The following is a 26,141-nucleotide window of genomic DNA, read 5'->3' as shown; positions in this document are numbered from 1 at the left end:
TTAGTGATAAAATTTGATTCAACACAGAGGACAAGCCAATGCAGAGAAATTTGGTTTCTCGGGAGATCTTCCCAAGTAATGGCACAGACAGCTTGTCTTCCATGCTGAATCTAATTTGAAGTAGTAGAGAAAAAAAAACCATTTAAAACATGCAGGGTTGTCAATAGAAGCTGTCAACTAGCTAAATTGGGTGGCTACCTTCTCATCTTTTGATGTCTACTCTGTTTTCAAAAATATGTAAACTCTTGCAAAATTTTCATCAGTTTACTTTTTTCTTTTTTTCCTGCTACTTAAAATACTACTGACATCTCTGACATGTATCAATCCATCTTTAGAAAATGAATGTTGAGTTATCTCCCTTCACATATGTGTAACCAAATCTGTGTATTATTACCTCAGGTTTAGAAAGCAGAACAAACCTTAACTAGTTTGAATCATTATTACTTCACTGCAGTGGCTATTTTTCTTTTTTATTTCTCTTCTTTATGCTTAAACAAATTGTTTCAATCGGCCATGTGAGCTATTGCCATCACTTGGCCTCCATCCTCATTGTCATACACAATTTTTCAAAAGTCTTTTCCTCTGACACTACTGAACCAATTAGAACCAAACCTGGTTTGAATGTTTGTAAGGGTATTCTGTCTAGAATTGAAGTGAGATTTTTGATCCTTTGAAAGACATGGCTGCCATTACTCAAAATAGAACATACATGTAGGGTTCAGACAGCAGTGTTTTTACAACCGCAAAAAAATTACAGTCATACTATGGTGTCATGATGTTGTCGTTCGTAGACAATTTGGACTCCACTGAATAACTTAAGTATAACCATATTTCTTTATGAAATTATACCGCAAGGTGATATATCAGAAAAGGAAGCATGGTATAGATTTTTAGGGTTGTGACTTGAACGGTTTAGGAGTTAGGGAACATTAATGGGTCATTTTCATGATAAAGAGATCATAAACTGGCATTTTTTTTTTTTTATTTCTTTGATATTGCATTACTTGAGTAGGAATGGGATTGATTTTTGGGGTCTTGAAGACAACATTGAATATGAAAGTTAAATCATTATATATGTATTTACACTGTTTCTTGTATATGGTTGTCATAATGAACTCATGGATTGTTACAGTGTATCCATCTGCATCATGAAACCTGATTTGTTCAACATATCATAGTTTTCCTTTCCTCATTCGTCTACCCCAGACTTGATTTTTTATGGGCAACTCAGTGGGTGTTTCTAGAAAAGCAGAGGACGTTTACCCCACTGGTGCACCTGGTCCATGCGACCATTTTTTAGTGTAGTCTGAGTTGCTCATTTACTTTTGTTACTTTGTATTTATTATTCTGGTTATTTTATGTTCTTTGGTGTGTTTGTCTGTTTTCCATGTCTGGTCTTTTTCCCTGGAGTATATTCTTTTGATTTCTGCTAGATCCTTGGTTGCCTTGATTACTTTTTCATATTAGAAAGAAAAGACAATTACCAGAAATGTAAATTGAATTGAAGTTATCCTTTTTTGAATTTCCATGATATATCTCTACTATTATACATATTGAGTGATTGATTTTTATACTACCGCAAAAAATTTGCGGAGGTATAATGTTATGACGCAGTCATGGTTGTTGTCATCTTGGGACGCTTCATTTCTGTGCAATAACTTAAGTTGTGTTTGACCAATTGTTCTTAAATTTTTACATTTTACAAACACTTAAAAGAAGGTACGTATTAAATTTGGTAAAAAAAGGGTAAAAATAGATGGTATTTTTTAAACACATGAAGAATGTTTGTTTTTTTTGTTTTTTTATTTTAATTATTTATTTTTTGTTTTTATACGAATGCAAAAAATTTGCAGTCATATAATGTTATGGCTTTGTGGTTGTCATCATCATCTGTAGACACCTGGTTTTTGTGCAATAATTTGAGTACAAGTGTTAGTTGGTTGATCTTATAAAATTTTATAACATGGTTCCAAACCATCAAAGGAAGATGATAATGATAGTGGGGGTTATGTGTAAGAATTATGGGCCAAAAGGGGCCAAGAATAAGCATTTCATTTAAGCTCCTGTAAAAGCTAAGGAATGCTTATGGTATCGTTCCACAATATTTTTTAACACAATGGTCAGACTTGGATTGAGTTAGGCAGTAAACACATGAAGTTTCCAATAAGGGGGCCAGAAACATGCATTATCCTGAGGTCCAGATAAAAAGGACATTTTTTTGTGAATGGATCTCTAAGAACTTGTATTATATAGAGAAAGACTGGGATTGATTTTTTGGGGTTAAGACTTGAACCTTGTAGGAATTAGGGGCCAAAATGGGGCTGAAACAAGCATTTTCCTTATGTCAGTATAATACCTTGAGTAAAAGCAAATGGTTCTCATACAAAATTTTATAATAAGGTGCCATACCACAAAAGGTAGAATGGTATTGATTTCTTGGGTCTTAACTTGAGTCAGTTAAGAATAAGGAGCCATAAAGGAGCCAGAAACAATAATTGTTTTTTCCTGATTCCTTGATGATAACTTAAGTGAAAAGGAACTGACTGCTTTGAAACTGAACAGTCAAATGCCATATCCTCTCAGGAAGTTTAGGATTGAATTTGTAGATTTTGACTGGAACCTTTTAGGAGTAAGGATCAAAAAGTGACCAATTTGGTTTTGGTCAAACTTTTATTCTGTGTCACATGTCTAATTGTAATGAAAATTCAAGACTATGTCAAGTTTGTATGGTGTGTCTATACTTGCCCTTACTGTTCAGGATTTAACCTCTACAGTCAAATCAAGCTGATCCCTGCAAAGCTTTTTATTGGGTTTTTAGTTTAAGCTATGTTTTTTTTAATTTTGACATAATTGAATCATCCCACTGCTGGCACTTTGTAATTTTTTTGCAGATATTAAGAGTTCTTTGAACACTTTCATTCTGTGTCAGAAGCTTTAATCACAATCCATAATTTGAGCTGGACTAAGCTTGAATGTTGTGTCAATACTTGCCCAAACTTTTAAGGGTTTGTCCACTTTGATCATATCAACATTTATCTCCCTTTGTAGTAGGTATCAAAATGAAAATCATCCTTATGTAACCTACCAACAAAATGAAACACCCTGTAAATTTTAGAAACACCGTTTGCATTCGAGTTACCTCTTTTTTCTCCACCCGAATACGAACATCGATTTGAGAGACTTCGAAATTATACCTGCTGTTACGGGAGGTAACTCTGCAAAAACAGGACAAAATATGGCTGTATCCCGAGCTCCGCAAGTAGGGAATATGGTATGTGATTTAGAGTTGAAGCAAAAACTTATAATGCATATACAAAAAGGTTATATTTTGATATAATTATATGATATACAGATGTATCATGAACAATATTTTAATCTAATTATATGATGTAGAGATATATTGTGAACACTATATTTCTATCATGTCCTTGTTAGACAAAATGACTACCATCACTTTACGTAGAGTATACCGTGCATAGAGATAACCACTAAAACTAATATTAAACAATTTAAAGTAAACTCTATTCTAAAAAATTTTCTTTCATTTATATTTTACATTTTTTCATTTATTTTTCAAACTTTTTCAAGAAAAGTATATTGTATCTACATTACAAAAATATGTCACAATTTTAATATTGAATCGATTGTTATAATTGTGAATAGTATTTAAAAATATGTTCTGTTATGTGTCAATTATTGCTTCAGTCATATACATGTATATCAAATTTGTCATTGCCCCTTGTGGGTCCTCAAATGAAAAATAAAGGCTTTTTTATGTACATCATGATGCACTGGAATAAGCATGAAGGTATTTAATATCTATGGTATTGGTGTCTAGAATCTACTCTATGAATTAAAAATAATTAAATGGACTACAACAAATTGTTATTTTGAAATGGTCTTGTAGAGAAAGACAAATTGATATTCCATTTTAAATAGCAGCAGGTTGTTTTAAACTAAGGAAATGCAGCTGTTCTTTTTTAAGATTTTACCAGGATTGGCTGATTTACATTAATCACATTTAATTACAGAACTAATGCCTAAAATCAGACACCTGGGTATTCCTGAAACTTAAATAGAATTAATCTAATCTTGTCCACATAGAGAGAAAACTAATATTAATTTGGACTTTGTAGTATTGGTAGCTGATGAATCATAATATGGAGTACATAGCAATAATTTGTTTCAGTAGATCAAGTCAAATGATTCCCTGAATACGAAAAACATAGACCCCTAATTTCTTTTCTCAAATGGTCTAAAGTGCTTAGAATATTTGTATTTTTAGTACATAAATTTTGTATTCCATTTAACTAGAGATTTATGATAGGACGTCCTAACTTGACAAAGGCAGGAAAATCCAATTTGATTTTACATTCATCCGGAAATGGTCATTTTCCTCGTGTGTTTACTCTGTGTCAGTGATGCAGCTTTATTGATGGGTTTAATGATTACAGGAATTACACACAGCATGGCAAGGAAATATTATTGGAATTGACTTGCTATTCTATAGTTATATTACTTTATTACATTAAATATTTAATTTGCTTGAAATTGAAATCTCAGAAGTAATGGTACATGAAACAAAACAAGAGGCTCCAAGGAGCCTGAATGGCTCACCTTGTAAAATTTTGTCTTTCAAGGGCAATAAATTTAATGAGATGTTGTCCAACAGTTTTGACTCAAGGAGACATAAGAAGACTTATCATACGAATCATTTCAGCAATTCTTGGAAAAACATGGTTGCTATTACTAAAAATAGAACATAGGGGGCAGACAGTAGTTTTTTTGCTTATTATGTCTACAAAGCTGTTAGGTTAAGCCAAATTCTTTCAATTGCTGAAATTATCCTTATTATAAGGCCTACAAAAGTCTCCAAGGATAAAATTTGTCTGATGACTCCTTGTAAGAGTTATTTTCCTTGAAAGTTAAAAAATGAACCAGGTGAGCGATTCAGGCTACTGGGATACTCTTGTTAAATAGGGCTCCTCCATGAAAAATAGGGGACAACCTATAGCTATTAAGGCCATCCATCTGTGTTCATAACCGATCCTGTCCAGGCTGTAACTTTCTCGTCTATTGGTATAGGCTTTTGATATCTGTCATGAGAGTAGATCAGCTCAAAGTGATGTATGGTGACTCTTAGCCTTAAACTTTGACCACAAGGTAAATAGTGATTTTTGCAAGGTAAATCTGGTTCAGGCTGTTACTTTCTATACAACTGCCAAATTTACTATTGTTTATGGAATAGCACTGTTAGTCGTTAGATATGTCTTTTTATGCATATATTTGGGTTTCTTGCGATAACTTTAACATTAATTTGATCTTAGTCAATTTTTATATCGTTAGGTTTTGAACTACTAAATGAAGTTAGGTGTTGATATTGGGGGTTACAGCTCCAACTTTTAAAATTAGTGGTCAACAAAGGGCTAAAAACAAGCTGTTTTATAGAATTGAAATGTAGCATGGGAATTTCTTTTATCTTGTTCCTCAATACAATGGTCAGACTAGTTTTAATTTGGGGGTTAAGACTAATAAAGGACCAGAAAGGGGGACAGAAACGAGCAATTTACTTATGTCCAGACAGTAACTTGACTGTTAGAGATTGGTTTTCTATGGAATTGTATAATAAAGGTACCATACCACCATAGGAAGGCTTGGATTGATTTTTTGGGTAAAGATATTTTTGAATTGGGGCCTGAAACAAGCATTTTCTGTTTGTCTGGAAAATAATTTGAGTAAAAGTGAATGGATCTCTTTGAAGCTGTATTACAAGGTATCATATCACGAAGAAAACTGTGATTGCTTTTGGACAAATAAGCCTTGGTGACCTGAGCCAAGTAAGAATATCAGGCCACAAAGGGGCTAGATACAAATATTTTTTGCTGATTTCTTTACATTAGCTTGCTTATTTCTGGGCTTATTTTCAAATTCAGGTATCTCTTATGTTTTTTTGTTATGAGGGGCCAAAGAGGACTTAACCCTAAAAAAAATACTTTTTTTATTTTTGGTGCAGTTTTGATTTTTTTTTTTTATTGGATTCCATATGAAAATCCCAGCCTAGTACTAGAGCTTTAGAAGTATGCTTACCAAATTAACCCTATCATTTACTGCTTTTGTGTTAAAATGAGGTGTTGTGTACATAATGAGCTGTAAGTGCATATGTTGTTACTGTGTCAAAAACTAAAATTGTGTCCACACTTCAATTTATCAGAGTTCAACTGGCTGCGATTGTATTATGCTGTACTCTGTGAAGCTTTTCATTTCTAAAATCACATATGAAGTATTTTATTGAAACTTATTGTGTATTAATGCAAAATGATTCCATATATCAACAGCTACTCCAGGTTATCTGAATTTAGCTGGTATGGATATTGGGGTATTTTAAGAATATAAGAATTGCTATTAGTGCTAATTTGACAAATCATTTAAAAGTGTCATTAATTTGAGACCAACTTTAACATTAACTTCAGTAAGAGGAAAATGATGCTAATCATTAGCCACTTGAAATAAAATAAAACAACTTCTTTATGAGAAATCTATAAGTGCAGCTCAATAGCACCTTTAAAAAATTAAATGCATTTTATTTGAATTTCTTTGTTTGTGAAGATAAAATTGAAAGAAAAAATGTGCAGCTGCTTGCTCTGACAGCTTTCAGATGCAGTTTCTTTTCTCTCAATTTGCAGTAATTTGAATCACAATATATTGTAAAGATTCTGTCTTTGTACTTTAAGTCTTTTGATCTGCAGCTTAAGATTTCTGATTATAGTCCTGTTATGCAAAATTTATGCAAATCAAATGGACTGTCTCATTATTTATGCAAATGGATGGACCATTTCATTATTTTGTCAATATGATGAGTTATCTCCCATATTCATTTGATTTTTGTATTGACATTTATAAAGTCATAGTTTTTTGTTTTCTTTGAGATTTTTTAAAATTTCTGATTGAATTATTTTCAAGTGGCTATCAAAATATCCACCGGTTATAGTAATTGATTGACCTACCAGTATGTGAATAAATTTTCTTGAGTTTTGGGAGTTAGAATGTATCGATCTAGATAACTGTTCTTGTGCAAGTAGATTATCTCAAGGGAACAGTTGAACTAAGATGTGGGGGGGGGGATTGGGATAATTTTCAGCTTTAATACCATGTTATGAGATTTTTTTATATTACATCTCTAATCTATTGATAAATAAAGGCATTTTTAGCTCACCTTGCCTGGAAGGCCAAGTGAGCTTTTCTCGTCACTTGGCATCCATCGTCATGGTGGTCATCTTTTGTTATCCTTCTTCTCTGAAACCACTCGGTAGATTATTATTAAACTTGTTCATCACCATCTGCAGGGTATTTACTTAAAAAAAAATTATTGAAAAAAACTTTCTATTGTTTCTCCATGACCATGGGTCAAATTTTCAGATGACTCCTTGTAAGAGTATTGCCCTTGAAATGTGAAAAAAGAACTTTTTTTTGCAGTTTTCAACCAATATCTTGCAAACAATAATAGAAGACTCTCCTTGATGAATTAATCTTAGTGATAAGGCCTACAAAAGTTTCTTTGAATTGAAGTTGTCGACAACTTGTTAGAGATATGCCATCACTTGGCGTCCGTTGTCATCATCATTGTTATGGACAAATTTTCAAAAATCTTCTCCTCTGAAATAACTGGACTGTAAACTTGGCATGATTATTACTTAGAATATTTGTGCGCAAATTGACTGTTTGGATTTATGATCCATGAAAAAAACATTACTCAAAATAGAACACAGAGGTCAAAAGGCAGTTTTGCAAATAACTCAAAAACCGTTACCTTTAGCAAAATTTTTTATTGTTTAGCATCATGAGGCAGACTGATGCCGAAATTTTCGAAACCATTCATCTACTGATGAATGGGTGATGGCTCTTGAAACAATTCTTAGTGGTTTTTTTTCCACATGTACAGCTTTGAAAATCTTCTTCTTTAAAACCATTTAAGATCATTTAATAGGGGTGTAACGATACATTTTTTTTTCTCAAATGATACATATCAAGATATTGGATATGTTTGACAGTACTTATCACAACACTTCTTAAGAGACGTGTGTCCTTCATGGGCGCCGCCATATATTACATAACAAATCCGCTTATGTATGACTGGAAATAAAAAGTAAGGATTTGATCCATCATTCCATTTGCAATAAAACATTTAAGCAATATTTTATTTTTTTCTCTTGGTCATTAAAATAATGTTCGCTATAACACTAATACCAATAAATTTATTTATTTTAAAATATAATCCTATCGTTAGTATCATAGGTGACCACAAGGTACAGTGAACTGATTCGTCAAAAAAAAATAACGCGATTTCGGTACATATGGTGAATTGTTTCCACCTTATCATTTAATGATCATGAGCATATTGGTTCTTTGGTGAAATGTGCTCAAAATGACTTGTGATTTTTAATCCATTAATTGATATGGCTGCCTTTACTAAAAACTTAATATTGGAGTTGGAATAATAATTCAAAAACTTTTGGCTTTAGCAAAGTTCTGGTCATAAAAATGCTATTCAAAGCATTTTCTGCTTTTGACAATTCAGTTAATTTTAATTCACCAAGTTTTTCGAATAAGCAAATGGTAAACCAGATGAGTGGTTGAAGCTCTCTTGAGCCTCTTGTTTCAATTAAATTGATGAAATTATCCTTATGATAAGCCTGCAAAACTCTATTGGATCGAAGTTGTTTGGACAACTCCTTGTTAGAATAGTTTCTCTTGAAGGGTAAATATTGAACCAGGTGAGCAATTCAGGCTCCTAGAAGCCTCCTGTTTCTGATACGTTTTTTTTTTTGTACTAAGAAAAAGACTTTCAACAAAACTTACCTTTTTCAATTATTACATTTAATGAGGATATACAAATGGGTAAATTTTACTGATTCAGTTTTTCTTCTTCCATTTCAGATTGTGTCCCCTGATTTTTTAAGATTAAGGTGCTGTGAAAGCTGTTTAAATACATCACTGGATAATTTGAGAATTTCCTGATCAGAATAACAGAAAAATTGAAAATGGGTTAGTATTCTAGAATGGATGGTAGTACAAATATTCAATAACTTTTCAAAGACTTTATTGTCAACTCTTAATTTAGAGCTATACTACATTGAATAACCCAGTTTCTCAGTCAGTTATTTATCTGTTCTGTCAAGAAACATAAAAGCTAAACACTAGTTCATTAAGATATTTGTATCCCCTGTTTGCAAAGTATGGGATATTTAGTGATAAGGATGTCTGTCTGTTCATCCACACTCTCTTCCCTCCATACTTCTATTTCCCAGAGGCTTACCCTTCTCTTATCTGCAATCCTCCTTCATCACTGAATCAATTTAAAAAAAAAAAGATTATTTACCAAGTATTGAATCTTTGATTTTAATTTAGCAGAATTTTGACTGCGATGACTACATGGAATCTACCTTTTATCTGCCACTCCTCTTACACCAATGATGGAATGGAACTTTCACATAATATTTATCAGCTGTGCACCTCCTACTTCAAATTTTGATCTGAATGCTTCTTGGTTTTTGTTTGTTTGTTTGTGTGTTTTTGTTTGTTTTGTTTTGTTTTTTGGGGGGTGGTTGGGGGTGTGGTTGGTTTTCAGTAGCAAAATATGAAGTTTGCCTTTAATGAATTTTGACCACCAATCTCTTATCCACAACTCCCCTTCACCACTTAATGGAATTTAATGAAACTTGAACATGATGTTTAATTAATATTGAAGATATTGCACCTCTTATTTCAAATGTTGATCTGAATGATTTTGCATTCATGATTATTGGGTACCATCAGTGAGAAATTTATATTTTAGTCTGTTCTTTATATTCTTGTGGACACTCCAGCTCAATATCCTTCAATAATTTTTGGTCAACTTTAGTACATAAGTAGCCCTTATCAAGATCTTGAAGACTATTGATTGTTATCAAATGGGAGAGCAGAGGATATCAATTTAGTTAGCATGGGTCATAGATTTTGTAAGGAACTATAATTTCTGCTTGCAGATCAGTTCATTTGAGTGAGTTTATAGCAATTACTAATATTTAAGAATATATTAAAGGAAATACTTCTATTTTTAGCTTACCTTGGCAAAAGACCATGTTAGCTATTGCCATCACTTCATCCATAGTGGTGGCCTGTAAACTTTCTCAAACATCTTCTCCTCTGAAACTACTCAACAGATTGTAACTAAGCTTTGTATGAATGTTCCTAAGGGTATTTTTAAAACTCCTTGTGTAGGGATTTTTTATCTGGAAAAAGACATGGCTGCTGTTACTAAAAATAGACTATAGGGGTCAAATTGCAGAATTTTGCAAGTAACTCAAAAACAGTTGGGTTTAGCTTAAATCTGGCCGGAAAAATTGTTCAGCATGATGGGATGTACCTATGCCGAAATATTCAGAACAATCCGCTGACACATGACTGTGTAATGGGTCAGAAATTGGATTTTTTTCCCAAATTTTACACTTCCAATTTTAAAAATCTTCTCTCTGAAACTACTGGATAGATTGAAACAGGTCTTTTCATAAATGTTATATAAAACATTTTTAACTTCATGGGGATTTTTGATCATTGATTTTTGGTTATTTTATGTTCTTTGTTGTGTATGTCTGTTTTCCATGTTTGGTTTTTGTTCCTGATTACATTCTTTTGATTTCTGCCAGAATCTTGGTTCCCTTGTATCTCATTCCAACTCTTTCTCAAAATTTACGGCATGGTCTTTATTATTAGTAGTCCTGCCGAGTTGATCCTAAAACTGATTGGCAGCAGTAAAAGTCTTTACTTATATTTATAGTAATTGTACTGATGCACAACATTTTGATAAATATTATTGACATACATTTAAGTTTGATTTTAGAGTATTATTTGGACTTTCAGTTTTGACTTGTCAGTAATTGTTTTCAGGCTATATTAACTAAAGTCCAGGTGTTTAACATGAAATTGTGTATTGCCTTTAGGGTTTAAAGGAGAATTATGTAACTCCAATCATTGAGTAATAGGGGTAATAAAACAGACAAATGACTTTGAACTGTAGATGATCTTTGCAGTAATAGTTACTGCATGTCAAATCAAGACAATTATTTTCTTAACTGGTTCTATTTTTAGATTGCATACCAGGCAGCATGACTTAATATGTAAAAATTGGAAAAAAATTAAAATGTATTTATCTATAGAAAAATATGTCTAGCATAGTCATACAGGAAATAAAAGTCTTCCTTCCATAAATGTATATGATGTATACCTGGATGGTGGAATCTGAAAAGGGAAAAAAAATCTTGCATTATTCTTTCTGTGCTAGACATGTACATGTATATAAATGATTATGACAGCACTACTGATACCTATTGTCAAAATCAAATTAAAAAAAAATTGTTTATCATAACTTTATTTATAGTCCATTAATATCATTGACCCTATAATCAAAAGGTTAAATATGGCTTTGATTACCTGTATTAATTAAGTTTACCTGTGTGTGGTCATGAAGGTACACATTTCTCTTTCTCAAGTTGTTCCCTTTGACATAATGACAGGTTGATGATCATTGATCTTAGGGTCACCACTGCTTGACCTTATGACCTCCCCGTCCTGCCATCAGAGGTTAGTCTTCATTAAAATTATGGAATTCCAGCGGAAAACATCTTAGATTATGGTAGGAAACTTTTGTTTGAATTATTATGTAACACATGTACCTTCAAAAAATAACTTGGATGGATTAAAATGTTCTTTAAATGTTTAGTAGATGAAATTAGTCTTCAGCAACTTTTAATTCATTGTCTTGATTTGAACTATTGATCTAAATAATTAAGCCATTTTAGGAAAGGTAAGACAAAATATGAATCAATAACCATTTCAGATTTTGGCATTTCAACCTTGTTACTTAGTCCATTTGTCTTTTATGAAATTACAGTGACTAAGAATAGGCATGTATTTCAGAAATATTATTTAACCATACATTTCTGTTTCCTGTTATTTTTTCTGATTTTCTTTCGAAAAAAAGGTAAAAAAAAAAACACCGTATTCATCTTTATGTATTTGTCATAACTAACATCAGTCTAAGTGTTCTTAATATTCTATTACAGTCCTTTAATGATATAATTTTCTGTAAAGAATTGACTTAAAATCTCTTTTAATGTATAGCAACTACATGTGTCTAAAAATTCTAGTCATTGAAAATTTGTACATTTAGGTAAGAAAACCTTATTTAGTAATCCAAATGCTAAAAACAACAATGTATAATGTATTATTGAAAATTAAAACCAGCTGGCAGATTTAACAATCAATTACATTTCCAATGACACCTGAATTGTCAATTACAAAAATATATGAAGATATGAAAATAACTTTTAATGTAGACGTCCATAATCAATTAAACCCTAACTGTTTTTGGTTTAAAAATAAATGAATTGATGAAGGTTAAAGGTTAGTTACTTCAAGTTATCCTCAAAAGTAATTACATAAAATAATTTGTCATCTCTCTCTCTCTCTTGTTAGTAACAGCTGACATGAAAAATAACCGACTATGATCAACAAAGCACCTGTCTCTGACATTAAAATAGGTCCTCATGTACTGGGGATACAATTAATATGTGTTTATAATACAAATGTATAAACTTCCTGTAACTAAAAGCAGTTATGAAAATGATAATTGGTTGATCTTAAATAATTAATTTTTTTACGGTATATATGTACATGTAATATTGTCCTAAATTTATAAGAAATCAGATCTTTTTCTGTCATTTATTTCTGAGTTAAAAAAACCCATGTTGATTACTTGATCTATCTCCTGTCTCTACTTGATGTTAATACATTAGATACTTTTTGACAAAACTAATTTTCATCACCCTTAATCAAGTTTGTTTAGAGCTCTGTTCCACTAATATTTCAAAGTGTTTTCTGTATGGAAAAAAATGTGAGGCTGTAATAATTCTTATTACTCTTTCACTTAACTACTACTCATGATAAGGTGAGTTTAGGATATATTTTTACCAATGCTTGTCTGTCTGTCTGTACATCCAGTCTTTAATTCATTAAACTCCTGTAGTTTCTTTGATAGAAAGAAATTTTGGAAGGATGATAATGCATATGGTCATGGATTATTGTTTTTACTCTGTCTGTCTGTCTGTCTTCGTCTGTCAGTCAGACTTACTTTTGTAAGTGTGGCTCCTCATAAACTACTGCAAAAAATTAAATGAAATGGATAGATTGCTAGGATATGATATGTAGTTGTGCATATTACCTGGAATCCATGATTGACTGACTTTTATGGGAGTTATACCCCTTTGAAGTTTTGAACCAGGTCAGACATGGGATTTTGTTTAGACATAAAACAAACTTTATTTTTTTATCTGAATAAAGGCTCAACATCGATAGCTTTGTATATAATTTGATACATTATGAATTTTTGTAACTTACATATAGACAAACAATCTTGTATTTGCTGATCCACTGCTCTGGTACCAGCTTAAGAAAATGATTCTTCATATTATTATGTTTATGTCTAAATGTATGAAGCAAACAGTATAATGCTCCTCATGTGGTATTGACAGACATCTATAGGTTTCAAAATGAGCCTTAGCCAGTTAAATAAAGTAAATCAAGTTGATATTTATAGGTTTCATAATGAGTGAAAATTGAATATTGCAAAATATCAACTGGAATTATTTGTTAAACATCATAACAAAAGAGCCTGTGCCAATTTGTAATGATGTTGAAATTAAATGGAGTATTCCATTACATATTTCATGGTGTGATAACATAAATATCTAGCAATCCTAGAAGTTAATAAAAGGACCAAATTTATAGAGAACAACATTCATGTGATACAGTAACTTGTGATAAAATAAATGAAACAATTATTATTTTTTATCTATTGAATAGATATATGCTTTGAATTTCTTTTCATGCTTATAGATGATTTGTTTCAGATTTAATTTTAAAGTTAAATTATAGGGTTTATAATCATAGATTTTCAAAACTTAAGATTATGGATTTTCAAAGTGTTAATTTCTTATAACTTAAGATTTAGTGTTTCAAAATAATGAAGAGGCAATGAAATACAGAAACCAGTAAAGATTGTCAAACTTAAAAAGTGAATAAATAATAAGATTTTCCTGTTCAATGGTTTTAGATGAAAGGTACAAGATGTAATTAAATTAAGTTCACTGAAGAATAAAGACATGGACTAAGATTTTGAAAAGATTTGAAAATTAAAATAAATAAAATTAATTTGAAATTTACAAAAGAGTCTTTGATGTGTAGAACCAGGTGACAGTAAATTTTGTCTTTTAATTCTTTTTTTTTTTGTAATAGGAACAAAAAATAACAACCTTATTCATTACTGTGACCATTGTATTTTGGTTATCATTGACTTTATTTGGGAGAAAATCTATTTTCTTTTATTGATGTTGATTTAAATTTGAAATGACATAAAAATCATAATAACCAAGTTTAAGAAAGCAGGTGTCATTTCCCAAGTAGCCTGTGCATCTGCCATGAGGAGGGGGTCTAACAGAACAGCCTTGATGACTAATGGATCCTGATTGAATAAGGCCAGTCTCTAATGAAATGGTTCATTCTCATACACAATCTAGCTATATTGCCTTATGAGGATGATGAAGAGAAAGATTTATATTTTCTATTGAGAATACATTTGTTTCTATTGATTTTGTGTAAAAATTTGTGAATTACTGATACAAACAATTTGATCTGTTAGTATTGGAAATGTTCCTAGGATTACTTACATTTACTGTAATCTCAGTGTTTTAAGGCATGAAATAAGGATAATGTGAAAGTACTTAATATAAGGAATCATCTGATTTTATTCTACTGATACAACATGACTTTGGAAACAGTTGAGGAATTCAGAAGACCTAGGACATTTTATAACTGTCAAATACCAAAGGTATGTCATATAAAACTGCAAAATTAAATTATTCAAAGTAAAAACTTAAATCTGTTCATTTAAATTTTCTGTAAAGAAAAAAACTTGTATTGTAGAATGAAATGTTATTGTTAATTCTGGCCTGGGTTTCATTAAAACTTCTCAAGTTTAGAATTTACTCAAATCCTGAATTTTTTCTCATATCTTCAATTTCAAGTGATGTGATTGGCCATAAGATGAAGGATTTGAGGAAAATCTTAATTTTGAGATTTTTTATGAGACTGGGCACTGTTCAGATAGCTTACTAAAATGAAAAGAAAGATGTAATATAGAAATAAAAATTATGAATTTCTTTAAATATATTTAGCATGAAAAAAGGTTTTAATTGATAAGGCATAAAAGGCTAAGGAATGTTCTAAAGAAGTTTGTTAATTTTTTTAAAGGACTTTGGGAGAAAAAATTTCTCATCAAATGACAGCTGTGATGACATTTATTTGTCAAATGAACAATAATTACAGTCATTGTCAATCATGTGTCCAGTAGGTGATTTATAGACCACTGAATGACCAATACAACTGAACTCTCTCTCTCTCTCTGTATATATATACTTGTGATAATACATGTACTTACAGTTGCAATACACATACATACATTGTGTTTGAGTTACTAGATTCGACCTCTCATGGTTTTTTCAACACTTTTTCATTATTTTTACATTGATCTTTTTAAATTAATGATTACATATTTTTTTACTTTGTTGACCATAAGATGTCGAATCTCTCAATTTCCCACCCTGTTAATTGGTGTGAAATACATTTCTTTAGAGTATCCTATTCTGTTAAACCATTTTAAAATTCAGGCCAGTATATTGATTTTGATCATTTCTAATGTACATGTACATGTATATGAAGCATTCTATATAATTATTAAGACATACTGATGCTTTCTTGAAAAGTTACAAAATGCTTATTAGCAATAAATACAAATAAACAGAAACTCAAAATTGAAGAAAAGACCTAAAAGAAGTCTAAGAAAAGAATAACTCAGACAGTTGAGAAAATGTGAAAAGTTTAAAATCATTGAATATCAAGTAGTAACATTTTTTTTTATTATAACATGTAGAGGTTATTTTCATTGTTGTGAAAAATGTGACTCTTGTAATAATATCTGGAAATAACACTTGAGAATTTTGTTATTTACAGAATCATGAATTTTTTTTATACCACACAAAAAAAAAACCAAAAAACAAAAAACAAACTGAAATGTCATTGTGGGCTTTAATTTTCAGAAACTCAGTGGTAAATGTGTACAATATTTTCAGTGCTATAACGTATCCTCTGGTAGCTAAACTGGAAACCACAACAGGTGTTCATCCGAGATTTTACCACAACTGGGCATTCAATTCATTATCTGGATATCTTCAATGTTATTACAGTAGACAACTTTAGATTATATTATACTGTAGCTAGATATTATCATGTCAACTTATCTTAAAAAACTAAACAAATTATTTATGGCAAAACAAAATTAATGTCCACTTCCATACTGACTAAAGGTGTCTTGCTTGTAAATTAAGCCCTGAATGTCCAGCTAATTGACTAAGTATTCTGCTAATAAATTGAATGTCCAGCTTCAGGTATGGGTGCTTGCTTAAAGACTTGGAGTCCAGCTTGAGGATTGGTTGCCAAACTGGGTGTTACTCCTATATATATATTGGATGTCCAGCTTTAGGTGTATATAGATTTGGTGTCCAGGTTATAGACTGGATTTCCATCTTATAGATTTGGTGTCCAGCTTATAGACTGGGTTTCCATTTTATGGATTGTGTGTCCAGCTTATAGACTGGGTTTCCATTTTATGGATTATGTGTCCAGCTTATAGACTGGGTTTCCTTCTTATAGAATATGTGTCCAGCTTATAGACCGGCTGTTCAGTTAATAGACTGGGTATCTGGTTGATAGATTTGGTGCCAAGCTTTATGAATGGGCATGGTTATCCAACTTATGGCTTGCATGATTAAATAATTGTTGTCGAGCTTCAGGACTTGGTTAGGGGCAGGTTTATCCTAGTGTGGTTCAGGAACCTAATGAAATGAGGAAATAGTCAGCAAAACCATGTTTAATGACATATTTTTAAATGGTTGAGACTAATTTGGCTTTTGTAGTTATATTGTGACTACTGTTTGTAATTAGTTTAAGAGCTTTTTGTTACTTCTTTTATTAAAATATTGACCTATCCCAGGATAGCATAAACACTTTTTTTTATAATTTAGTCATTATAAGATGTATATTCTTATGCAAAAAGTTGTGTTTTAGAAAAAGAAACTATTTGTTGTAATGTCCAGGATTTTCCGTAGGAAGATTTACATTTGTTGATCTATCAAAATTATGGAGAAGAAATTATGTCCCTTTTTATGTGTAGTTAATATCTACCAAAACATGAAAAGTCAATCATTGAATATAACTATAGAGTCGTGTGACCAGGGAGAATGGACAGGTGCTCTGAACAGGTGAAATTTTTATCCTGATCATTATTTAGTTTAAATCCCTTTTTGAATTGGATTGATCAATACTCAATGTTTGTTTTATGGACTAGCTGTACTTTTAAAGGGGTCTATTGTAATTGATAGTATAACTGGTTGTCAAAAAGGGGCTTGTCAGCTTTTCAAGTGATTTAGATTTAGAAGCACTGAGGGGAGAAATAATATATTGTGATGACTTTTGTTAGCAGTAAATTTTGATAGTAGTATTGTCCATTGCCTTCTTTATTTGCATTTTAACTGAGATGTTGTTATGAAATTTATGAATAAACTGTAATTCTGCAAAAAACAGTTTTATAATAAATAAAAGTACGTATATACTATTGGTGTTTGATTGTTATGGTAACCAGTGCTTAATATCACTTTATGATTGAAATGGTTACTTGATACCAATATTGGCCAAATTTTAATTTCCATGCAGAATTAAATTTGAAGCAAGCTTGAGGACTTACAGTCAAAAGTAAATTTTAAATAATTTAACTTGAAGTTGGAAATTTTATAAAATAACTACCAAATTGTTTATGTACAAAGACAACTCTAGTACAATGATTAGTAACTAGAACACTGTTTTTTTTTCTACAGGTTTGTGGATTTAGGATAAGCCTAAACAACTGGCCATTAATTCTTAAGTTTTTTACCCTTTTACTGCAAATTTGCCCAGAAATAAGAGTACAAGTTTACCTGAATTTTTAGCTAATATATTTGATAGTGAGTAGTAAAAGTTCTTGACATTTGTTTCCTGGTATTTTTTTTTTATTATTACTGTAGTTGTGCTTGTTTTCGTTGGGTATTTGTTTTCATGAATTTTACAATCACTTATAATTCACGAAAATGCATATTAAGCATTCAGCAACTTTCGGATAAGGCAAACTTCAATACTAGTAATATTGTTTTAAAATCATCTATCATGAAAATAAGTACCCACCATAATAAGCACAATTGCAGTTGTATCAAATTTGAATTTATTGCAGTAAGGCCAGGTATCAAAAATATGTGTTTCCAGTCACCTCTTAGAACAAGATAGGATTGGTAGGTCAAAAAATTATTTTTGAATTCTTTTGTTTCTTTTCAACATCTCACGAGGTCAGCTTGAAATCTTGCTAAATCCTGCAAGATGAATGCTAAGTGTTCAGGGAAAACATTTATGACAACAGCTGATCACTATACTGTGTACTGTGTAGAAAATCATCAGAAACAAAACATCAACAGGCTGTAAATTTACAGCTTTCAGTTGTCTCATGGCCGCAGCTGCAAGCAAATGCACAGACATTGTTTACAATTGTAAATGATGAGTCCATTCAAAAGAAGTTACGAACAAAATTGTGATTACCTTAAGTGGGTAGGGTTAGTCAAGCAACTGGAACCACATGTTTTTTTTATTTGGCCCAATATTAAATTTGAATTTATTGCAGTAGTATCAGATTTGAATTTATTGCAGTTATATTGAGTTTTGATTTATTGCAGTAGTATTAGAATTGAATTTTTTTAGAAGCTTCATGTTTGTGTATATATAAGCTTAATTTGGGCCACCTGGTGAGCAAGTCAATTGAGAGACTTTAAATTGTACAGTTGTTTTTATGTCATGTTATTTGTTTTGTTTTATTTTCAGAATCAAGTGTTGCCTCCAGGTTTTTTTCCATTGTCATCGGTAATGGCCGATTCAACCAACCATGGTAACCGTTTTTTATTAAACGAGGTAGGTATTTCCATGTTGTGGTGTAAATTGATCTTACTAGTTTTCTATGAGTTTTTGGGCTCCTGTTACTACTATCAAATCTCCAGCAGTCAAGATAGCACCATTAGCATAAAAAACTAGGAACACCCCAGTATTACATTATATTTTTTATTTAATCTAAAGGAAATATTTTTGGTCAGACTTCACAAGTTTGTTACAGAAATTCTCAAGTAATTTGTGTGCTACAACCTCATCCAATAAACATTAAGTATATGATTAAATAATTTTAATGTTGGTTGTGAACTTGCATAATGTTCCTTCAGTTATAGAGGAAGACATTATATTTGACCTGTTAACACCTGAATAGAACTTATCATACTGAGAGCTATATGACAGATGCTAACCATATTTATTCATTCCTAATGTTTTTAATTTGTAAGCTTTTATAAAATTTCTCACAAAAACAAGTAATTTACGTAGGGATTCCTTGAAAAGGATCCGGCTGTTTTCTCCAATACCAGGTGATAGATAGAACCTTTAAAGAATTTATTGGACCTAAATGGTCCTGTTATAATCATTTAACGGATACTTTAATACATGATTTATATTGAATGAGTTTTCTATGGTTTGGAGAGAAAAACTTAATGAGCTTCTCTTGTAAGTAAATTACAGGTGTCTTCTGTAAAATGTTTTTTTTTATTGTTTTAATGTATTTACATTGACAACATATGTTTTATTAAATAACTTACACATTAACAGATGTAACTTTTACTAGAAAAAGCCGTACAAGGCAGAAGGAGTTGTATGAATTTAAAAATGTCCTGATGAGGGTTTCATTGTTCCTTTATGGAAGTTCCAAATTTCTTTTTTGGCCATTTAGTAATTCCATCATATGTTGTACAAATTGGTATAGTACATAGGACCTTCAAAAGAGACTACTAAGTACAAAGAACAAAAGGTTTGTAGAGGACAGAACAATTTCATCTTTTATCATCAACTGATTAATTGTACAATAAGAGACATGGTATTTACAGGATAAGCTAATTTTCCCCTAATGGTTCCAATTGAAGCTCTATGATAGCAGATAACATTATCTAAAGATCCAGAAATTACTGAATAATTGCTACCATCACTCTAAAATCAATATTTCCATCATTTGTAAATAGCAATTTTTACTGTACACTTTTATTTGTTTTAATGGGAGAGCCATATTCTGAAATATTTTATCAGATCATAATTGTTAGTGTTCGTTAACTGACATGCTGAAACTTTCAGACTTTGATTTATAATTTAGTTACTAATAGTAAAATGTCAACTCAATAAAGATATATACTGCCACCTATATTTGAAATAACACCTATATATATATATATATTGCTTTGTCCTTTTTTTTTTAAGCAATGGGTGGAATCAAAATTTTAACTTGAATTTTTAGTTTCTGTTGCATTGACAGTCCCAAGATTCTTCAGGTGTGTAATGATATACTGTTGTTTGTCTGAAGGTCCAATTGTAGTTCAACACTATGTTTTCATACTTTTGTTACTGTGTTTGTCTTTATGGAAGGAAAACTGTGTTTTTCATACTTTCGTTACAGTGTTAGTCTTTATGGAAGGAACACTATGTTTTCATACTTTCGTTACAGTGTTTGTCCTCATGGAAGGAACACTGTGTTTTTCATACTTTTGTTACAGTGTTAGTCTTTATGGAAGGAACACTGTGCACTGTGTTTTTCATACTTTTGTTACAGTGTTAGTCTTTATGGAAGGAACACTATGTTTTCATACTTTTGTTACAGTGTTTGTCTTTATGGAAGGAACACTATGTTTTCATACTTTTGTTACAGTGTTTGTCTTTATGGAAGGAACACTATGTTTTCATACTTTTGTTACAGTGTTTGTCTTTATGGAAGGAACACTGTGTTTTTCATACTTTCGTTACAGTGTTTGTCTTTATGGAAGGAAGTTGTTTGTTTCTGTGTGTTCTGGTGATTCATTTCGGATCTGTATGACCTATTAAATAAAGAAGGACATGTGTGTCATGTGCTTTAGTGGAGTTGTTCCTGTATATAGATCTGATGTCTGTTCAGTTTATGGAAGCATATGTGTGACATGAAAAAATGAGTAATGATATAAAAAAATTTGTTCTTATTGCTGGGTTAGACTTATTTCAGATGGTGCATTTACTTTGACATTTAGTATTCCAACTTTCTATTTCTTCTGTAATGCTGCACAGATTAATAATATTACATATCACGTAATATGTTAACTGACAGAAGAATGGGATAAAACTACACTTTAATAGGTCTGTGGAGGTTTCTAATCTTGTGGAATGGTTGTCTTGTTTGACAGCTCATAGTAAAAGCCATATTTAAAATTTGATGTTGCACAAAATGGTATATATTTACACCTATGATTTTGTCCAGTGTATTGAATTTTTTTATTTTTATGTGACCATTAATGCATTTTGGGTTTGAGAGGACTTTTCTGCTTGTTTCAGGGATTATATTACAAGCAGATTAGTGTTTCTGTAAACACATTAAAAACACAATTTTGTAACATTAACTTCAACATTGTCTGAGTGATATTAGTATTTATTGGCTACATGTTGCTGCATGCTGCCATCAGAGGTTATCATTTCTAGTTTCTATATTGGTTCCATAGGCTGATCTTTTACTTAATCTTATAATGGGTATCTGTCCCTTGTGTCTTTATCATTATAAATGTGTTTTGAACCCTTGTTGATAAATAACTAAAATATATATGTTTTTTTCAAAACTTTCATGAGTGTAGTACATAGATTTTCTTAAGAAGAGTATCACGGACGAGCTCAAACATTGTTTTTGGTTTTTTTTAATTCAGATATTATAATAATCTAATCTATATTACACAATCTAAGTATATCTATAATAATCTATGAACTATGCAAGCATGGTTTTCTCATTAGTATAGATAACAAGTTAAATGAAATTGCAAAGTATAAGTGTAAATAATTATTATTCATAAATATTATTTATATTCATATTATAAAAATTACACCTTTTGAAAAATGAAATACATATATGGTAACAAAACTTATTTGACCATGACAGAATAATTGTAATTTACCATTCTATTGTGTCAGCTTCAAAAGACCACAGGGGCAGTTCATTTTGAATTGCCATGTTAATTAACAAAGGCAGCCACCAGAATTTTTCCAGTACAATAAGCTCTCATACTGCATTCTGATCTGTGCCTTTTTAAAAGACAATTGAAAATGAATTATCAAGCACTTTTGTTTATAGTTGAATAAATTAACTTCAGAAGTAACAAGCTTTCTGATTGGATAAAAAAATTGTCTTATTATCTAATACACCAAATGTGCTACTAATGTAAAACTAAATTATAAAGAATGATTGTATTAGTTTTTTTTCTGTCATTTTGAAATAACATCAATGCCATGACACATACTAGAAAATAACCTGTTCTCTACATTTAAGGTTAATTCATCAATGACAGAAAAACATTTTTTTTCTCTTAGGAAGGAATTTTGTGAAATTTACCAGAACTAGGGTACATGTTGTTATACCATTTTTATGTTATAATAAGATGTTATTGGTTTGATCTCACCCTTAGTTGAGATATATCAAAAACCCAAATTTGGGGGTGGATCCTTTAGTGTGGCAATATAAAAAATTCCATAAATACACAGAAAGTCCATAATATTATTGTTCTACTTTGAATAACCATTTACATGACAATAACAGTGTATTGACATGAATTAAAAACAGATGAGACTCAAAATCAGGGTAAAACAAGAGGCTTTGCTGACCAGTTTTCCTGATTCATGCCAAATCCGTACATGTATATCCTTTCTTCATTTCTAGTCTATATGCTGTTTAGTTTTTTTATACTGCAACCTTAAGCATTTTTTAATCAAGTTTAATCTTTATATGAAGAGTTAATTATGTTTTTTCCCACTAGTTGCACTTGTGCTACAATAAATAGGTAGTCAATACAAGGGTAGGAAAATAGGTGGAGTGTTATATACTGTCGGTGACTGTATATCATCAATATGTATATACTGTCAATGCATTTTGGTTGTTCAAATAGAAAAATTGCAGTATAAACTGCAGTATTTTCTTCTTACAATATCTGAATTGTAACTTGTACACTCCCAGACCTATATAAAATTGATCACTCCATGCCTTGAATGGCTTATTGTAGATGTATGAAGAATTCACTGTTAAGAGGAAGCAGATCTTCTCATCAAGTTCATATGTGCCTTTGTTTTGTATTTCAGTCATTTCATACACCTTGTTTTGGAGACGAGGACTTTGACATAACAAGTTTAAGTTTACCATCCGGAACTGTAGACAATCTATCTAGTATACAGCCAACTATATCAGATATTGATCCTGCTGCACTTCACCCACATCACACAACATTTAACAATTCCATAATGAGCTCTCCAAACAATAACATGACTCCACAATTTCCACCAGAAAATATTGAAATGCCAGATATTTCAATGTCAAATAGTGTGACTTCAGCAAACCATATGATATCAACTTCAGTTCCATCATTTAGTAATAATAATGGTGTCATGACAACAACAAGTACAAACTCTCACACAAACAATGGGAAATCACGTGAGAGCAGTGAAGAAAGTAGTGATGATTCTCTTCCATTGGCACAGGTATGTACTGGTACTTAAAATTTATTTTATAGAATCTAAATCTAATTATCAGCCTTAACTTTATAATCATATGACTTTGTTATTATCTGTCGTTGAAGTGATTTGTAGACACATGTTTTTGTGAGCATTTGTTGATGGATGTTAAGAAATTTTACCACAGGGCTTCCTACTACAGGAGAAAGATTAGGATTGGATTTTGGGGTTATGGCCTAAACTGTTTCAGAATTATGGTAAAAAAAAAACAAGCGTTATATTAAGTTTTGTAAAAATTACTGTTTCTTGACCAATTTCTGTAGGATCTTTTGCTTTTTGATATATTTAATCTTATTGTGATATTTAATTATACTTCTGCAAACAAAGTTTGGTGGTATTAAGGGATCACCCCATCTGCCTGTGTGTCTGTCCAAGCAAAACTCCTCTTAAACTGCTCAAGAGATTTTATTGAAATTTTATTGGAAGGTTGGGCATCATACTTAAATGTGAATATGAAGGAATAGACTCAAAAGGGGGATAATCCATCTTCAGAGTTTTCCATGTTAAAACGTGGTAAGCACAACTCCTAAACTGCTCAAGGTATTTTGATGGTCCAAATTAAGGTTGAAAGTATCTAAAATTTAGCTTTGTATCAACAATAATTTATATTTTTGGGTTCATATGAATGCCAAATCTAACTACACATTAATTTTGATTTGGTTTATAGTTCATAAGTGCTTTGATCACATCATTCAGTGTCAATCCTTTCAGAAATGTATACAGCCTTAAATAGTGTCCATGTTTGTTCAGGGTTGTCCATTGAAAGTTGTCAAAATCTGTACTATGACATGTATTGCAAACCAAACTAATGTTTTTGAATGGCTTAAATCTTCTATTATCAGTGGTCCTTACCAAACATCTACATGAGTACTTCAGCATTGTTTTTGTATTTGTTGATTTTCAGTCTGTGTGCACTGTATGTGGTTCAAGTCAAATTTATGATCACTTCATCTTGAAATTCATCTTGTAATCATTGACATAAAGGTAATTTATTGTCATATGATTTATTACTAAATAGCTTGCCTTTATGAAGAGACAAGCTGCGGCAGCTGCAGCTGTAGAGGAAGCACAGAAACAGAAGAAAACAAGGAAAGCTAAAACTACCAAGAAAAAGAAAAAGAAAGATCCAAATGAACCACAAAAGTGAGTTTCCACTTTCTTTTTTGCCTCAGCTTGTCAGTCTAGTACAAAGTAGGATCTTTTTGATAGATTGGTCAAGCTTTTTCTTCCTGAAATGCATTAAATATCTACCAAATGAAGTTAAAGTGCAATCAATCAATCAATCTTCCTGCTCTGAGAAACTTGCTTGTTTAGTTATCAAAAGTAGAGTTAAAATTATTCAAACCTCCAAATGTTCTATTAGATTATCATTCATTGGCATAAACTATAGAGATGGAAAGGAGGATTTTTTTTTCAATAAGATTGTATTAATGTAAACTACTGAATAATTCAATAATTATGAGAAATGTGAGTGTTTTTTTATGGGAATATTTTGAACTTGCACTATTTTAGTGATTGTATGAATCTTCTCATTTTTAATAAAGTGGAAATTAACCAAACTGATATTATCGATAGTTTTTAAATGCTATCTTACTGCTAAAGAAGGAAGTATATATTTTGCTGAAACATACATTGTTGAACTTAAATAAAAACGGAGTTATGGAAAACCTCTGTATTATAGTGCTGTATTTTTTTTCATAGTTTAAATTCCATTTTTTTTTGGGGGGGGGGGAGGGGAGAGGGAGGTGGGGAAATCTTCTGTTACTAGGCCTATGGTCACATTCATTACAAAATCCTTTCCCCCAAAGCCTAGATGTGATACAATTAATAATTCAAATGCCTTTATATTTTACAGGCCAGTGTCAGCCTATGCCTTATTTTTCCGAGATACACAAGCTGCTATCAAAGGACAGAACCCTAATGCCAGTTTTGGTGAAGTGTCCAAAATTGTAGCTCAGATGTGGGATGGTTTAGACCCAGAACACAAAAATGTATGTATTCATATTCATTTGTAGTAGCTAAGTACATGTCAGTTTTTGTAGCTAAGTACTTGTCAGTTTTAGTAGCTAAGTACATGTCAGTTTTTGTAGCTAAGTACATGTCAGTTTTAGTAGCTAAGTACATGTCGGTTTTTGTAGCTAAGTACATGTCAGTTTTAGTAGCTAAGTACATGTCGGTTTTTGTAGCTAAGTACATGTCAGTTTTAGTAGCTAAGTACATGTCAGTTTTAGTAGCTAAGTACATGTCAGTTTTTGTAGCTAAGTACATGTCAGTTTTAGTAGCTAAGTACATGTCGGTTTTTGTAGCTAAGTACATGTCAG

The 26,141-nt window shown here is 31.3% G+C and overlaps 1 protein-coding gene across 2 annotated transcripts in view; it reads left to right on the top strand.

Annotated features, from left to right (window-relative positions):
• LOC148615720 (TOX high mobility group box family member 3-like) overlaps positions 1-26,141 on the top strand; it is a 46,491-nt gene that overhangs the window by 5,321 nt on the left and 15,029 nt on the right. Inside the window, exons 2-6 of one of the 2 annotated variants that reach the window (XM_088582246.1) lie at positions 8,935-9,042; positions 19,048-19,134; positions 23,392-23,787; positions 24,839-24,963; positions 25,676-25,811. In XM_088582246.1, the coding sequence (XP_088438372.1) occupies positions 19,090-19,134; positions 23,392-23,787; positions 24,839-24,963; positions 25,676-25,811 (702 nt within the window). In that variant the 5' untranslated portion in view covers positions 8,935-9,042; positions 19,048-19,089. Of the gene's footprint in view, positions 1-8,934; positions 9,043-14,554; positions 14,921-19,047; positions 19,135-23,391; positions 23,788-24,838; positions 24,964-25,675; positions 25,812-26,141 lie in introns of those variants that run through there. The other variant, XM_088582244.1, reaches the window with a different exon arrangement.

Source organism: Perna viridis, chromosome 5, assembly GCF_037379345.1.
Source record: "Perna viridis isolate PV_CMFRI_1.1 ecotype Kerala chromosome 5, ASM3737934v1, whole genome shotgun sequence".
NCBI classification, from domain to species: domain Eukaryota; kingdom Metazoa; phylum Mollusca; class Bivalvia; order Mytilida; family Mytilidae; genus Perna; species Perna viridis.
Note: the sequence above shows the minus strand (reverse complement) of the source record. Positions and strands in the feature narration are given on the sequence as shown.